The 17,745-nt window shown below is 41.1% G+C and overlaps 1 protein-coding gene across 1 annotated transcript; it reads right to left on the bottom strand.

Moving 5' to 3' along the window:
• Positions 1–4,909: 4,909 nt before the first annotated feature.
• On the bottom strand, positions 4,910–9,648 carry C13H5orf24 (chromosome 13 C5orf24 homolog). The gene is made up of 2 exons (XM_026857933.1): positions 9,191–9,648; positions 4,910–7,299 (listed from the first exon to the last, which is right to left on the bottom strand). The coding sequence occupies exons 1-2, from the start codon at positions 9,615–9,617 to the stop codon at positions 7,259–7,261; spliced, it is 468 nt and encodes a 155-aa protein (XP_026713734.1). The 5' UTR covers positions 9,618–9,648; the 3' UTR covers positions 4,910–7,258.
• Positions 9,649–17,745: the final 8,097 nt, after the last annotated feature.

Below are 17,745 nucleotides of genomic sequence, written 5' to 3'. Positions count from 1 at the left end.
GCTGCGTCTCCCCGGACAACGGCCACTTCCGCCGGAGCGCCGGGACACTTCCGCTTCCGGCGTGACCCCGCCGTGCGTGCGTGCGTGCGTAGCGCCGCGAGGGCGGCGTGCCGCCATCTTGTCTTGGCTCGGGGCGGGGGCCGCGGCTCCGCCCAGGGACCGGCTCCAGAGTCACAGAACTTCTGTGGCGGGAGGGCTCGGGGGGAGGGAGCGTAGGCCACCGCCGCGTTCGTCTGCGAGCTCCAAAAGATTTTCGCGTGAGGAGACAGAAACCTGCTGGGGCTCAGTGCAGTGCAGAATTAAACTCGGGTCCCAGCCCCTGCCGATATTAACAGATCGGTTTGGTTTTAACCAAGTCGTCTCTCGTCAGCGCCGCTGAGCCTCCCAGCACGGCGGCCCAGGGCCAAGCCCACCGACGGCTTTAGGACCCAGTGTCACGGGAGCCGGTGGAACGCACGGGCTGGTCTGCTGACGCTGCTGGAGGTCGGCAGGCATCTCACTGTTGATTTAAATTAGTTCAGGTCGAAGATTCTTGCAACGAGGGAAATGTCGTCCCGAGGACTTGACAGGATGTTATGATTGAAGGGTAATTGAGAGGGCACAGAAACGCACCCTGTAATTCGTTCCAAAAGCGTGTTTTGGTATAACCCAGGATCACAGCCCTGAGGGCCTGCTGTGACCAGGACTTCCCAACAGCCACATCTGTCTGCCCACTATAGAGAAGCGCAGAGTCAGTTTGGGATGTGTTTTCACATGGAAATTAAAACTTCAGCGTAAACTCAGGGTGGGGTGAGGGTAAAAGTCTGCAAACTAAAGGTGTATTTTTTAAAGCCAAAAAGAAAGGATGAGCTCTTGTCCATCAGCATATCTACCAAAGCTCCCAAGCTGAAAGGTGAGATAAATAGTCTGGTATTTATTTTAGGAAGTAAGATAATACTCCTGTCACAGAATTAGTTCTTACTTGAAAGCTCCCAAGCTGAAAGGCGAGATAAATAGTCTGGTATTTCTTTTTAGGAAATAAGATAATAGTCCTCCTGTCACAGAATTAGTTCTTGCTTCCTTTCAGTTTAATAGTTAAGCTTTAGGAGTATTTGGGGCATTTTGAAACTGAACATGTACTTCAAATGCTGATACCCCCATTTTTTACAGTGTTCCTTAAAACTGCCAGCACCACACAATGAGATGTTTCCGAAATTTTGTGTCTGTCAAAAAGTGAGTGAAAATTATGCCCTAGGAGAGTATGAACCACACACACGTACTGGAAAAAAGCAAGGAAAACACTGTACATACATATAAGTAAAGGTAGCTGTCTGCTTTATTACAGAAATGGGATTTCTGTCTTTTTACTAAGGGACGCTTCTCCAACACTGTCCTTTCTTGTGGTGCACATTTTCTTGCTTGCAATTTTTTCTTTCAAAGTCCAATTTGCATAAGCATTAATACTGAGGACATAATAGCTTAAAGATCTGAGGTTTACACATAGAGGGAAAATAATTAGACCAACTGCTGCAGACCAAACAGGCTTGAAAGCAAGAGTAGGTAAGGAATCTGAGTTGGTGCAGACTAGTCAGGAAAAAGCCACGCCGTTTCCAATTGCCCTCACCTTTGAGTTTAGGCAAAGTGGCATTTTCAACTGGAAAATAATTTTCCTTCTGGCCAGGGACTGCATGAGTTCACCGCTCTGGCCTCTGCTGTCAAGGCCTAGAGTCTCCCGTACCGCAGCCCTGGCTGGTGTCGATCTCAAATACAAGTGATGATATTCCAAACCTTTCAAATAACGGATAGCTTTCTGGCAGTGTACCTCCATCCAGAACAGTTCCGTGGATTTAATCCTAGCATAGTAGCCTTCCTCCCATAGCACAAAATCAAAAGGTTTGTTGTGTAAAACCGCATTCGTTTTTATGGTGACTATAATAAGTAATCTGTTAATGGAACACAAATGAACTCCCAAGAATTATAGTCAGGCTTTATCTTATGTAACTCAAAACAAACACACTATCCCAGTGCTAAAGTATTCGAAGGCACATTTCTAACAATGCCTGCCAGTTTTGTTGCACAACTATTTTCAGTGGCTTCCATTTTTCTGATTTTTAATGCCAAATGCATGTTTTCAGGACAAGGTCTAGTAAAATAATACATTGTTTTGCATCTATTCAAAAATCTTGGACACATTAGAAAAGCTCTGTTTGCCAGGGAATGATCTGAAACCTAGCAAAGAGGAGGACTTGCAGAATATGGTCTTTTGTTGCACCCATGAATAGACACCAAAACTTGGTCATTTGTGCATCTTAGATGTCTGCAGCTGGACTTCTCTCCCCCAGATTTCAGTCCCACTAAGCAAACTCCTTCACAGGCAATGTGGCAAAGGAGGAGAGAAAGAGGACACTGACTGGGACAAAGGGGCAATGCCAGGACCTTCACCAAGACCAAGGTTTCCACTCACATATAAATCTGACAGCCTCAGAGTTATGACATTCTGCATACTCAATAACACAAACGTGAGGCAGAAGAAAATGTGAGAACATTCAAGTCAGGAAGATAGGCTGAGGTCACCCAAGCAACTTAAACCTACACCTAAATTTGGGATGTGTTGCTTTGTAATCTTTGTTTTCTCAACGTGGAAATTTTTATTTAAAAATATGACCACTTGAAGCAGTAAAAACACATTTTAGTATTGCGCACATCTCAAAGGCCTACTCTAATCAAACTTGCATTAATTGTTACTGTGATATTTTTGCACTAATTAGAACAAGCTTTTGTGGTATGAAAAAAAACAACATGAAAGGCAGGAAGATTTATCTGCCTCAGATCATTTAAACAACACTTAAGAATTCCACAACATTTTTTCAGCTTCAAAGTAGTTAAAAGTTGTTAACTAATGATTCCTTCCAGCAACGCTGCAAGATAAGCAGATACTTTTGCTGTGTTTTTTTTACTGAGGGGAAAAAGGAGACATTGCCATCCCTAGGCCATGCAGGGAACCTGGGCGAGAGCCAGCTCCAGAACGCGGTAGCTTTTGGGCTGCCAATTCTGTATGGTCAGGCCACTCCTCTCCCTTAAATGTTAAACAATAAACACAGAGCCACAGGCAGAACCCTGATAAAAATAGCGTGCAATGCGAGGCAGGCTTTTACTTTTAGGCATTACAGCTTTAAATGATTAACTGCCAAGAAGAGTCTTTGTCTGTCTTGGTCCAAAACCACGCTCTGTTGAGCCAACACATTTAATAGGTACAATATCGCTAATTCACACTGTACTCTTTGTGCTAGTTTAAGAGATCGCACTGAGGAGGTACAAAAGCATAAAAATGCCAGTCCAGCCCCAAAGCAAGCCTTGGTGTCTCATCGTACACATAAATTAAAATATTAAAAGATGTAACCACCTTAAAGACTCCTTCAAAATGTCCAGCTTGCATCGCTGACACCCCAACACTGCTAGTCTGTTAGCATAAATAAATCATAAACTGGCCCTGTCGTCAGCAACTGCACCTGGCCTTGCACACTGGCTACGTATCAGGGGAACAGACTGTGCTGCAATTTTTATCATTTGGTTCATGACATGGCAAATAATGCAGCAGCCATGGAAACACTTAAGCAACTTCCAACACAGCTGAAAAGCCTGTATTCTTGTACGATATCATTTATGACTGACTTAACATCTAATACTTAAGGTTTCATTACAACCAAGAAAATAATCCCTTTTGCTCTAAGAATCACATCCAGGAACTGTTTTTTAGACCAGGATGTAGCAAACTGTAGCTGAACTCTGTTCTGAACATTTGAAAGCCAAATATTTACAATTACCAGAATGGTCAACAACGAAAGGCATCAGGGTTTGTTTCGGGTTTTTGGGTTGTTTTTTTTTTTTTTTTTTTCAGGTAAAAGCAATTTAGGAGTCTGCAAAATAACTACAAGTGAGATTTAAAATGTTTCAACCCTAGATGTATTCACGGCCTTTGAAAGTACATGGAAGAGAAAACAGAGGGTGCTGGAGAGCAAGGGGAGGATGCAGACCTCAGCAGTCTAGATTGCAGCTTCTGGTAGGTAGGACTGCCCATCTTCCTCCAAGGGTACTGAAAAACTTGAATAGAGAGAAAAAGAGGGAAAAAAAAAACCCAACAAAGGTGTTTGGTGGTATGCAGAGCACATCCTACCAACAAAGATATATTGAAATATTGCTAGAATACAGAGATAAATACATCGTATTCATCACAGAGTAATGAATAATTACTACCATTCCATGAAAAGTTTAGTTTATGAGTACTCTCAATTTGATTTCCATGTGCAGAGAAAAAAAAAAATCAGCAGCTTACATAGCTGTAACGCCTTTCCTCCTGTCTTCTCATATTTGAGTGAAAAGAGAAGAACAATTAAGTTACTGGAGCAGCATTTTTAATTCATTAAAAAATAAACAACATCCCTCTATTTTCTGATATGTTGCAATTCATACAGGCTTTTTGCCTCAATTCAAATATATGGGACTTGCCTGTAAGAAGCAATACACATCTTATATTAGAATTCAGAACGCAATACTGAAAGGGTGGGCTTATTTATTCAATTAAAAAATCACACAATCCAGCGGCCTCCCAACCCTCACAAATCCTGTGTGCGTTTTGAAGCCCACACAGGCATGAACAGGCTCAGTCTATTGCAGCCGGATTCAGTTACGCTTCAGGGAGGCAAGGGACAAACACAACTAGCTGCTGGATTTGCAGTGAAATCTGTACAAGGTGTACCAAAACATTTCAATGCCAGTTCGAGTCACTTAACTACGACTGAGATGTCAGGCGAGCAAACAGCATTTCCATTTCCCAGAGAGAAGGGCTAAGGCCATCGGCCTGGTAACGCTGTCAAATGGCATCTTCAGCCACAATTTAAAAGATATTTAAAAAAGCCCAGAGAAAAAATGGTTAGGTTTTAAAGTATTAACTTTATTAATAAATATACATCCATATGATGATGTAAATACAGATCATGAACACTACTCCATTCCCATACACATAATTGCACACGAGTAGCTCAAGTTCATGGACATAAAAACATACACAGTATCTAATCAGGCTTTTTACAGCAGAGGACGGGGTGCTGATACTAGTTATTTAACAGATTACTGTTTCCCCCAAAGTAAACCTGTGGAAAAGCAAATGATGAAAGATTAAAGTATCAGAAAGTGGTTCAAATTTCAGAATACAGACTCTTCTATTGGGGGGAAAAAAAAAATCACAAGGAAAAAGGTCTAGTCTCTACTAAAGTCATAAATATATTTAAGCAGTGTTAAAATATATGCATTAAAATAGAGAAGAATAAACTTTTGTGGTCAGAAATGAAGTCTGCAGTTCAAAGTATTTACGATTGTTATCAACTGTTTTAACTGCCAACTCTAAGTATAGCGTGAAACATTATTATACATGTAACAAAGAACAGCAGAGTCACAGCTAATGAAACCATCGGACAAATGACTTCACATTGCTCTGCCTTTTAAAGCTCTTCAAAAATGGGGGAGGGAGTTAAATTCTCATCGGAGTTACTCTGTGTATTGTAGTTCCAGGTAATTCTTTCGACAGACACATCACTTTTCACTGACAAGGCTTGGTTTTGTCCTGACTGAACTCTTAAGATCTTTCAGACAAAAGGAAAATAAATTCATTCAGAACAGAGATCTTTAATGGCTCTTGATACACAGTTCTTTTGATTAAACTAAATCCAAGATATAAAGAACATTGCTTTAATGACAAAGCTAACTGCTGATTTTAAAAATACTATCTTTGATATCAGTCAGCCACTTCTGATGGTATCTGATATTTTCCTGACAAAATATGGTGCTAGCATCTTGAATATGTCCAGTGCAAGACTTTATAGTAGCAAAATTATTTGGTTTTAAAGTTTAAGTAAATTTAATCAGAAACTGAATAGTAGTTACTATATGTATATTAAACAGTGAACTTGTATAGCATCATTAAGGAATAATAGCAAGCTAATACATTTCATTTATGTATAAATAAGACGTTAGAAACTTGATAATTAAAAGAAATTATTAAAAACAAACTTGACATGTAGATCTTCTGAACAGTGTTAACACACAACAGTGATCCTAGCTTATGAATAGCTGAATTATGATATATAATATAAAATAAGCAATTTACCTTACAATAATGTTTTCATACTATGGGGGGAAAAGGCCAGTTTTCCCACTGGTACTAATAAAGTTTAGGCATTAACATGCTGTTTCAGTGTTTCTCATGGAAAGATAAGTGTTGACAAAAGCACAAGGTATTCTGCAGATTATACATAGGAAAAGCAGAAGTATTTGAAAATTCCATTTCTAGTTCACTTTGAATCTCTTCACTTCTTCTTTCTCTTCCCCTCACTGCACGGCACCAGTAAACTAGAGTCAGATGTAAAATAAACCAGAATTGGGAAATGCCCAGCAGTGCACTTCTGGTCTCCTTGCTAAATCAGGAGTGCCAAGCAGCCCATTACAGACTCTCTGAACACTTCTACTTTATGCTCCTCATTTCACAATTGACAACGTTAATTGTTTTTTACTGGGATTATATTCCACCTGATATAATTAATAAACACTGTAATGAACAGAAATTGCTTAGATAATTTCATTATTTCATCAGCATACTTGAATACAAAATTCATTATACTAGCAGAACAGCAATATATCTGCATTATCTCCTGACACACAGCACAGCACCGTCGAGTAGATGCACAAGTGAGGAACGGAACAGGAGCAACCAGGATAAACAGGAGGAGGTAAGAAGTGGAGTTTCTCCAAGGTAGAGTGGTGACATGCAACACGTTCCTTGCCAGCGAGGTGGGACACTCCTGCAGTGACTACATTCCGCTGAAGAGGACTGCTTTCCCAGCTGAGTTCAGGAAAGAACTTAAAAGCAGTCTTTTGTTGAAAAATCATCTGATTAAAAACAGCCAATACAACACAGATCCTGAGGGTGAATTAACTCACGTTAGCATTTTGCATGTGTCAGAAGTTACATCGTTCTGAGACAGACTGCTAAATTTCAGACTTGCAAGTTTGTTGAGGAACAGAACATAGAACTGGATTTCATAGCTTCAGCACGAAGAAACTATTTTTTAGTAGCAGTTTAGCTGCCATTAGTTCATCTATCGACTAAGGAGCCATCCAGTATAGTTGAGGTTCATTGTCTTAGTTGCCAGTGCATACACAGTTCCCCCAAAACAATTCAACACACCTATTGTAAAGTACAGCATAAAGTCCAGCTCAATATGTGTTAGGCATCACTGGAACACCTGAAGGCTTGCTGCTTTTTTCCTGATAAAAAAGGTATGAAACATGACATCTGTTTCTTAAGTTGTCATCATTGAAATCAAGAGTTCTCATCAAAATGACAGCAGGCCAGAAAAGCATTTATGTTAGCAAAAATTATCAGCATCATTACTCATTCAGCACAGGCTCAATTAACCCAAATACGCTTCCCCAAACTCTATATATTCCCCCTCCCCGGGTATTTGAAGCTACAAATTTATCATAATATCATATTATACGTGAAGCAACTTAAATGTAAACTTTTTTCCAGATGAGGGGGAAAAAAAAAAAGCTTTAATTCCAGTAAAATAAATTTAGAACAAACAATATGTAACATTGAGGACTGATTTTTTTTTTTTTTTAAGTCTAGGTTAAAGTATTTTACATACACACACACACACTCACACTCTCTCACTTAAAAAAAAATTAAACACACCCACTTGAAAAATGGAACATTTCTTTTGGAAGGAGGGAAGGTTTTAGCTTCAGCCAAGAAAGGTATTTATAGTTAACCAACGACATTTTTTTCCAGCTTGCATGCATAGATTAATTGCTTTATATCTGGGGTCTAGCAGTGCACTAAACTGCATCCTGTTTGAATCAGCTATACAGTTTGCTTTTATAAATCATGAAAATGGTGTCCTTTGGTAGATATATAAGCTTCCATAAGTTAAATATAGTATAAGCGTCAAACAACGAAATAACTGTATTTTCAGGAATATCTGGCAAAACTAAGTCTGAAAACTTGGCAACAGTGTCTATTAAAAAAGTTTGATTTGTAAACATTATAGATTAATACTTTAAAAGCTATTAAACTGTTGCCACCTAAGCACAGAGTTTAAAGGCAAAAACCAGTGTAAATAGCTATTTACAGGTTTAAGAACATACTATTTAATATTAACCAAGTGCATAACTAGGATGAACAGTACTTAATTTCTTATAAAATATTTCAAATTTCAAAGAATGATTTGTGGTTTGGTATATGTACTATTAGGCATTTCAAGATTACACAGCAGAATCCTGTAACAGCGTAATTAAAAGAACAGCTATCACCTACAGGCAAATTAGCTCGCATTAATAAGGCGCCCGTGAAGCTGCAATGTGTTGTACAAACACTCAGTTTTCTTTAATATTTTCAAAAATATTTTTGGAGCATTAGTTGAAATCAACTTAATGCTACAACTCCAGAACCAAAAGCTACCTGAAATCAGCACTTTAAAAAAAGGTGGGGCTTTTTTAGTTTGCTTGTTAGTTTTTAAGTATCTATTTGAGGTCTGTAGAAGCTCCTGCAGAAAGTGGAAAATGTAGCTTGCTGCTTTATCAATTTTCCTTATCAGGTAAGAACTCATCTGGCCAAGTTCCTTATTGTAAGATCGGCCACATCACAAACCAACACATCAACCAACAGCCAGCTAATTCTGTCCTCCTTACTTCAATGATTTACTAACCACACAACTAGATTTACCAGAAATTGAACATAAAACTAGGGACGTGGACAATACTCAAGTATCGACACGAAGGCATAATGCATCACTTCAGACTTTCTTATAAATTATGATTTAAACCCAACAAAAATCCCTTTAAACCAGTGCCTTCTCAACATTGCTTTAAAAGTTACTGAATTGCACCTGTGGGCTATGGCATTATTTGAATGAAAAGAAAATCTAGAAACTCAGGCAAACACTACAACAAAATGCAAGAAACATGCCAAAATTCAGAGTAAAGCAGATTAGTAAGGAGTTACTAATTCCCTCCTTTCATTCATTAGGCTGTTTGATTTTGCTGCTAGTTTCACCAGCAGCATGTACTCCTCTGTTATGCACCATAGGATAGGGAAAAGCTGCACTGCCACAAGTATAACTTAGATTTGCAAGCCGTGATAGAGCTTTAATGCTACCTGGAGGTCTGCCTGGGCTGACTTTGTATCCTGCTGCTTTAGTTGTGCCCAAGGGTCTGCCTGGACTTGTCTTAAATCCAGCTGCTTTGGTGGTCCCCAGGGGTCGACCAGTGCTGGTTCGGTACCCTGCCGATTTTGTGGTCCCTGATGGCCTTCCACGTTTACCAGAGCGGTTGAGGTTTTTCTTTTTCTTTAGTTCATCTTTTGTCTCTATATTCCTGCCACTTGTGGTCTGCAAGTGCGATTCGTTCAGCGCATCTTGTCTCTGGCACGCGATGGGTTTGTGGCCGACCGCGTGGCTGTATTTACTCTGCTGCGTGGCATACAAGTCAAACTGATCGGCGGATCTCACATTGTCTTCGTTAAGGCAAGAACTCTTGCCGGGCCCACAGAACGCTGTATTGCTGCTGGCAACTGGGTGCATCATTTTCTACCAAAAATAAGAGACAAATATGTATCAATATATAATAATACTGCAGCGTTCCGCAAGTGAGGATCTTTCAAAAGCGACCTCTGTTTTCTTAAAATTAGGCTGAACTACTTAATCTATTTTTAGTTAACAGTATTGATGTCACTAAATTACTCTTTAAAATTAGTTTTATTAAGCTTTCACTTGCATGGTAACCTCTACACATAGTTAAAAATGACAGTTTAAACCACGTACTATTCAGACAGGTGTAATTAGGGAAGAAGTATGCTAAAGAACTGAAGGAGAACATTTCAGCAACCGAGATACAGTATCCACTCACCCACTATGATTTCCAAACCTTTCATACTGAATCTCCTCTAAATTCTAGCTGTTTAACCTATCACCCATGAGCCAAGGAAAAACATGGTATCACTCTCTTGATTTAGTAGATACAGGCTCCTAAAGTGTGGTGGGTTATTTGGTTTAACTGAAGCAAATTAATAAAACACTAATTAGTTTTGTCATTTCTTGTTGCAATTCATGTGAAAGAAAGAAACAGGTGAGGCATTCAGCAAAGACAATGGTGCCATAGTTGGGAAAGCAGAGGTATGAGATGAATCTGTGACAAAGTACAAGATGCTAGATTGCACAGCTGCTGTCTGTGAAAGACGACTTGTAACTCCCCCAAAACTGAGAAACAGGCCGAGCAGGACATGATGCTGTCCTAGCTAGAAGAGCAGGTACAAATTGCTGGTAAGGACAACTCTGAGACAACAACTCCAGGAAAAACAACACGACTCCTGTTACAGACGTGCATGTTGTCACGCATCTCCAAATATTCCGGAAAACAAACATGGCCCATCCAGGTCAGCAACTGTTTTATACAGCCTGTTCTTTTCCTCAGACAAAACCAACTTGAGCTGTGTTCTGTTTACAGAGGCTTACTTGTTTAAACAAGACTCAAAGCCCTGTCTTCAGGACGGTGGAAGGGTGACTCTCACCTGCGTGTTACTGCAGACTAACTCTGGTTCCAAGGGACAAACTGACATCCAGCTGCTACGCACCACATATGGTCGCCATCAGAATTAGAAGCAGCTATTTCTAAGTAAATTGGTTATGCTTACATCCATCGTATCAAATCCCTGCAGCTTACGTACAGAGGCAGAATCACAATTAACAATATTTCTGGTATTGTAAAACTTCAGAAGCATCAACACTAAAAAATACCAACTGCAAAGATAGCACCTCAAATTTCTTAATAGTGGTCATATTGTAAAAAGCCAACAAGGCACTCAAGGAGCAACTCGGTATTTTCACCCATTCAACTGTATTGGTTCTACAACTTAAATAAGCTCAGTTTAAGATAATAATATTTCACCATAATGAAGACAACATTAAGCCAAGCAGTACCTGGCATGTTGGAGTATTTCTGCGCCCTACAGTCATGCTTAGGACACCAAATATTTCTTCCCAGTGTAAATTAGTAGATAAGGTCTGGAAGATTTATGGTATTTTCCCTGCAGTAGCTCTGGACTATCACCTACAGCAACCCAATTAAATTCAGTAATCAATCGTAGAGTTTAATTTGGCAGTTATGAATGTCTCCTCCCAGCCAGAGAGAAAGCACACAGCAGAGACAGTCTGTTTACCCAGAGTAAATCCCCGTGCCCTTTGCTTCTGATTACAATGGATACATTCCCTGCTGTAACACCCAATTTACCTTGGCTTGTCAAATGCACATTACAGTGTATGCATTACTCTTGTGCAAATATATGAATATGGTTTTATGTCAAATAGTGAAATTATGATAGTAATATAGTCTAAATATTCAATGGTTCTAGCAGAGATTATCCGAGTGCTGCAGTCCTAGCATGTTGAACGGGGTATGGTGGAACATGAAACCACTTTTATTGCAGGTGTTGACTAGCAAACAAACAACTAAGAATAATTAGCAAGCCTGCACTTAGCAAAAGAACAGAAAAAAGTAAGGTACAGGTCAAGAGACCAAACAGACTTTTCAGTGCAGCAATAAAAATGAAGCTTAAAGTTTTCTACAATTAGCAGTCAAATAAATGTTACCTTCCTTTAACCCCACTAGAACAGGCCCCACAATATCACAAAAAATACCTGACATTTTTCATCATACATAATTGCAAACATAAGGGTTCTGATAATGTACTTTTGCTGCCGAGAGAGTAAGCCCAGGGGCTCTGAAAGGCTATTCATCTGTTTGTTGATACACTAGAGGATACTTGGAGCGGTTAGCAGCATTCTTGTCTCGGTACTCACTTTAAACACAGGAATACTGGCTTCGGCCCCAAAAAGCCGCTCCGAGCTCGACTGCCACAAAGAAGGATCAGTTCAACTGCCCAGTATCCGAGGAACACACCAGAGCAGGGAGAAAGCCCTGAATAAAGGGGGGAGCCCTGCTACGTCTCAGGAGACCAACCACCATTCAGACTTGTTCCTGTCTATGTTACACTCTCATTCTCTGCTTTTTCTCCTCATTACAGTCAGAGGGATTTTTCCTACTGACACTATTCATCTTTCCTAGGGAGAACCATCACAGGTACTCCTAGACAGCGAATATATCCTGCTGTAACTGCCAAGCCTTGGAGCTTCATCACCATATGCATGTGGTTTGTGTCTACTGTAATATCTCCGAGAGCTCTGACAAACACTAACTTTACACACAAAACCTGGCTGATGCTAGTTTACCTTCCATCTGGCAACAGCCAGTATCACTGTAATTGATGAAAGAAGAAAGATGTACAAATCAGTAACTGTTTAAAATTTCCCACAAGAGGAAGCTTAAAAAACCCCCCACAATCTTGGTGGAAGACTGCCATCGGGATTTTTTTTTTTTTTTTTAAATACTTTTTAACCATGAAAATTCCAAGTTGTAGCCAAGGTTCGTATTCTGTGGCTTTTGATTTAAGACTTTTTTCCTGAAAAGTTTTAAAAAGGAAATCTGTAATTGAGCTTAATTACCCTAACATGGACATCTCCAGCATAATTTTTACTTCATTCACAATACAGCGGGGAATAAAAGAATGTAGCGAGTCTATCTGTAGAGTGGAAGCAGGTTTCTTGGCAGGGAGATACACAGCGTAAATGAAAATTGGTATAAAATGCAAAGCTATGCCAATTTAAAAATCACACTAGCTAAACTGTATAGCCAAACACATACAACTTTGTGTGCAAGCATTCTTAAACAAAACTGCCCAGAAAAGTTTCCAGCAAAATAGAACTTTGTTGTTTTAAACCTGTAAATAGACACATAAAAGATACTTGCCATAGTTTACTTAAATCAGTTTTTAAACTGATTCAGCTGGCTGGTTGAATGTCTTTGTTTAAACAAATAGTTAAGATGAGGCATTGTAGTAACAAAATTTAGTCATTTTTCAAAAAGATTTTTACTGTAAAGTGGCTATAGAGGATTTTCTGTATGGATCCTTTTCTATCCCATCATTTATTTCTATACAAGTGCTGGGGATGGGAGGAGACAACTGGATAAGCTAGCTTTGGGAAAAGACAGGCAGCATTAGAGCTTCCCATGCAACGAAGCACAGAAGCTCCACCGCTGCTAGAAATAAAGAAAGAAACAGGACCATCCATCCGGGACCTGCAAAGCTTTGCTGCGGGGGGATTTCTGGACATGGTAATGATCCCCCCCTTTTAAAGTACAGCTGCACTGCAACTCTCCTGCAAAGTTAACCTGATTTAGCACTGGAGTGGTGAGTTTGAAGTTTTGTTTTGCCCAGATGACAGCCAGGCTATTGATCGGTCAATACACAACGTACAAGGCTGCCGTTAAGATTTTTTTGTATTTCAGTCAAGCTTGATACCATTTGCTTTCTTCTGCTGGGAGATAAAGCAGAAACCATATTACAGGCAATAGAGACACAGCAGCAAGAAACTTGAGAAATTTCACCTAATTCCAGTGATATTACAGGTTTTGGACAAAGTGCATCCTTGTATCCCTAAATACAGGTTAACATACCACACAGCTGAGACTTTTGTTCCTTCCATAGCCCATCTCTCTCTAGTCTTGAAACTATGCAGGAAATCCCCATTCATGTCCTGTTCCCTACACAAAACTTTAAGATCAAAGCTACTCAAATCACATTACATAAAAACCCCCTCCTCGGTTGTGAACGATGCTGTCTCTAGCTTTCAAACATCACACCCTTTGCCTTCTTCATGGGCTGAATTTAGCTTCCAGCATAGACAAGGTGAAAACTTTGATGAGCAGAAAAGGTACACAAGCTCCCTGGAACAGGCACTTGTTCGTTAGATATTTTATACTGGGTATGGGACCTGTTCTGCATTAAGCAGAATAATCGGTTGCAACATAAGCAGGCAACTGCTCTGGTCTCACCCACCCCAGCCTGGTTAGCACCAGAACAGACCTGACTCAGCAAGTGCTGCTGACTTCTGGTAAATCACGCTTCAATCAGAGCAAAACTAGGAGTACATCCATATTACAACTTTTCAAACAACAAATACCAGGAAAGGTAAACTCCTATCGCCAACAGGGACAGCTTTGCTTTTAATGAAGGTTATTTTCCTGAAGTTTTTCATTGCTGAGCTTTCGTTTCAACAGTATTGAGGGAGCTGTAGGAGGCTGTAGCAGTATATTTTCATCATCGTCCAACACACACAAAGTACATGACATACTATTAAAAACACAAACAGCTACAAGTATTATTTCTGCACTAGTACCCTGAACGTCACTTCTACCGATTAAAACCGCTGGCGTGGAGCACAGGACCAGCTCTGTTCAAGATCTCTGCATAAAGCACGCTCTATGCCACGTAGGGCTGCGGGCCCTGGGGAATACCAAAGGGCTCATTTTCTTTGCAGGGGGGAGTTCAAGCAGCAGCAGCAGCAGCAATATTTTCCCTTTCAAGATTGCAACAGAGATACAGTATTGGTTCTGCTCTTTCCCCTCAGGATAGTGGGTGTGACAAATACTTTCATTGCTCAGTTAGAAGAATGAATTACATCAATTTAAATGTTTTTCAAGTGTCCCATTTATTGTCAGCTCCTTTTCCACACGTTAACTCTTGCTGAAGTAGGGCCTTACCCGATTTTTAAAGCTCTGTAACTGCTTCTTTTCACAGTGTTGCACCTTACCTTGAGTATTCCCATAAAAGTAAACATTTTTAAAAATACTAAGTATGAAATCCTATCAGTGGTACAACATACACCGTAACACCTGAACCTATATTTGAAATCTAATCTGCTCCTGAAGCCAGATAACCAGTTTCTCCAAGCTGTGCTTATGAAGCACTTTCTGCAGTTGATTGTGTAATACATTTTTTCCCATTTGACACTAGGTAAAATACATTAGATATATTAAAACCATATAAAAGAAAAAATTTCTTTACACCAGGGCAACTACATGACAACATGAGACTGCAAATTGAAGAGATAACATAATTTTGGAAACAGTTTTTCTCTCAATTAATGCAAAAAGACTACGAAATTAAGAGTTTCCCAAGCAATACAAGAACTTAAAAGTACAGTTCTTCCCCCAGTGACCCAGGGTCATTTTCTTACAGGACGGAAGTTAAGGGAAGAGTTATTTGGAGCAGATACACCCACCTCCTTCAAATTCCTCCTCCCCAGACATGCCAGGCAGAGGGGGAGCCTTCCCTTGCAGAGGGGCTGTGACTCCTGCTCCCTACCAGCGAGCTGCAACCTGGGTGCACCTCTGTGCCTCCAGGAGTTCAAGTGTTTTGACTCAGACACCCTTGGAGAAACAGTGCTCTTCAAAGCCTAAGCACCAGCTTTGTATTAAAGACAGAGATCAGCACTGCTCTCACAAAGATTAGATATTGTCAGGCACTAGCTAGGCTAAGGGTCAAGTAAACTGTCAACTTTTAGGGATCATTCATGATTTGATTGCAAAACCAGGCAAACCAGTTATTGTTAGGCTTTCTAACCTTAAAAAACAAGTCAGTCATATCTAAGGGCAGAGTTTCACTAGATGCTAACATCAGCAAGAACATCAGCTGACTTCTTCCACCCCAAAATTAAGATCATATAACCACGTGATGATGAGGAACGGGACTCTTGAAAGGGTTAAAGACAGCTTCAGAAAAATTAAGGAAGATCAGGTCAATGATTTAATTAAGTGTGCACCTCCAGTTACACTGACACAATTGACAAGTTTGGTTTCATAATCAATAGAAACCACCCTGAATCTGCATTTTTTTCTGAACGGGACAATCTTGCCCTTTTGTCTCCTCCCACGTTCCCGGTCCTCGTGCCAATACTAACTATTGTGTAAGAGCAGGATAAACCAACACTGGGGATCTGACCCAGGTGAAAACTAATCCAACAAGAAAGGAAAAGCAACAGTTGGCTGGCACTGAGGCAAGGGAGGAACAGAAACACACGTTTCAATAAGCATAGACCGAGGTCCCAGGTCAGCCTAAGCCACGTTACTCCCTGGCTGCCACTGCCCTACTTCCCCACTGGTCCCAGTTAGTCAAAAAACTAGCCAGACCTCAAAAAGATGACTTTGACAACTTAATGGACTAAGACGACCTGAATGAAGGGTATGACAAGTCCCAAACACAGCAGAGGGAATGGAGGTTGGGGTAAAACCAACCCCACGGCTGGGGACGGGGCAGCACTGAATCAAAGCATCCATCAGGCCAGACAGACTGGCTTAGAAGAGTAAGGTTGTGAAACTGCACCCTGATTATTCTGTGGTTCTGTAACTACCAAAGTTCAAGGCAATCCAAATATGCATATGAATGACGGAGCAGGTAGAGGTAGATCTTTATAAAGGATTATTAGTGTTTGTGAAACTGTCCATTTACCTTAAGGAATTATTCCCAGGTGAAGAGGAGCAGACCTCACCATAGCCTAGAACAACGGCTTTGAGGAGCTGGAGATGCTTATTCATCTCCGTGGGTGTTCTTGCCCACCCACTCTTCTCCCCAGGGAACAGCCCTCGCTGCAGCCTAGAACAATAGCTCGGAGAGGTAAGAGGTGCTCATTCATCTCCGTGGGTGTTCTCACCTACCCTCTCCTCTTTCTCTAGCTGCCTCCCACAAAAGGATTTTGAAGCTTAAGAGATGGATCAAACATCTCATTCCTGAGTTGCACTTTCACGGCCTTTCTCTGTGACAGGACTAGTGCAAAAGGCTCCGGACACCTGTCAACACACCCAAACACAGCCACTGCAGCAAACTTATGCCAGGCTGCAGAAAGACAAAGTCCACTTGTTGAATCTGTTCAACAGTGGTCAATGGACAAAAAACCAAGCAGGCCTTTTTTTGTTGTTTAAGGTTGCATCTAAAACCTTAAGGATACAGGCAAAAAAAAAGTTGGAAGAGAAACTGTGGCATCTGAAGACTGAAATAAATTGTAATTTAAGAAATATATTAACCAGGTGTTTCTTCTACTCTTTCATTTTACAAAAATAAAAGCCACATGGATCAAAATGACTGTTACTTTCTATAGAGATACCCAGAGAGAAACGCATGCAAATTAAAGGTGGAACTATTCACTAATTAATTACCCCAGAAGGGCTATGCACAAATAAGGATGCATTAAACTATCTGTAACTATCCACAAAAATATACATCAGCGACACGCGTTACATTAGAACGCAAGTAGGCACAGGAGGAACATACCAGGGACTACCAGAGTCCCTGACGTGCAGGGGAAGGAAGGCGAGACGCTACTTCGTATGTCAAGGAAATACATCCGTGCACTGTGTGCGTGTATTAAGATCCCACACGGTAATGGAAATTTGTTCTAAGTAAAAAAAGCACGGCATATTCACTATCCCCTCGCACGAGAGCTGGGGGTGCTGAAGGGAATTAGTGATTCCTGAGCGCAGCAGGAGGCCCCAGCTCCACCTGAAGAGGCCAAGGGCCAGCTGAGGGGACAAAGGGGCGGCGCGGCTCCCTCCTGCCCCGGCCCCGCCGCCACCACCGCGCTTGGGGTCACGGCGCGGGGGTGTCCCTCGCCTCGACTGTCACCTGTCTCGCGTGGGTGGCAAGAAACCGGGCCCGTCCCAACCTCCCCGCCTCGGCCCAGGGTGCGGCCTCCTCCCCCCGGCTCAGGGCACGGCGCGGCTCCCCCCCGCGGCCCGGGCAGGGGGGCAGCGGCACGGGGCGGC

This window comes from Athene cunicularia (assembly GCF_003259725.1).
Source record: "Athene cunicularia isolate RWA chromosome 13 unlocalized genomic scaffold, athCun1 chr13_part1, whole genome shotgun sequence".
NCBI classification, from domain to species: Eukaryota; Metazoa; Chordata; class Aves; order Strigiformes; family Strigidae; genus Athene; species Athene cunicularia.
This window is presented reverse-complemented; position numbering and strand designations above follow the sequence as displayed.

Excerpts from the sequence above, each read along its gene's own strand:
- C13H5orf24 (XM_026857933.1), bottom strand. The coding sequence starts at position 9,617 with ATGATGCACCCAGTTGCCAGCAGCAATACAGCGTTCTGTGGGCCCGGC. Across the intron at positions 7,300-9,190 it reads CAGCCCAGGCAGACCTCCAG|GAAAAAAGCAGCAAGCCTTC; the intron begins GTAGCATTAAAG and ends CTTTTTTATCAG.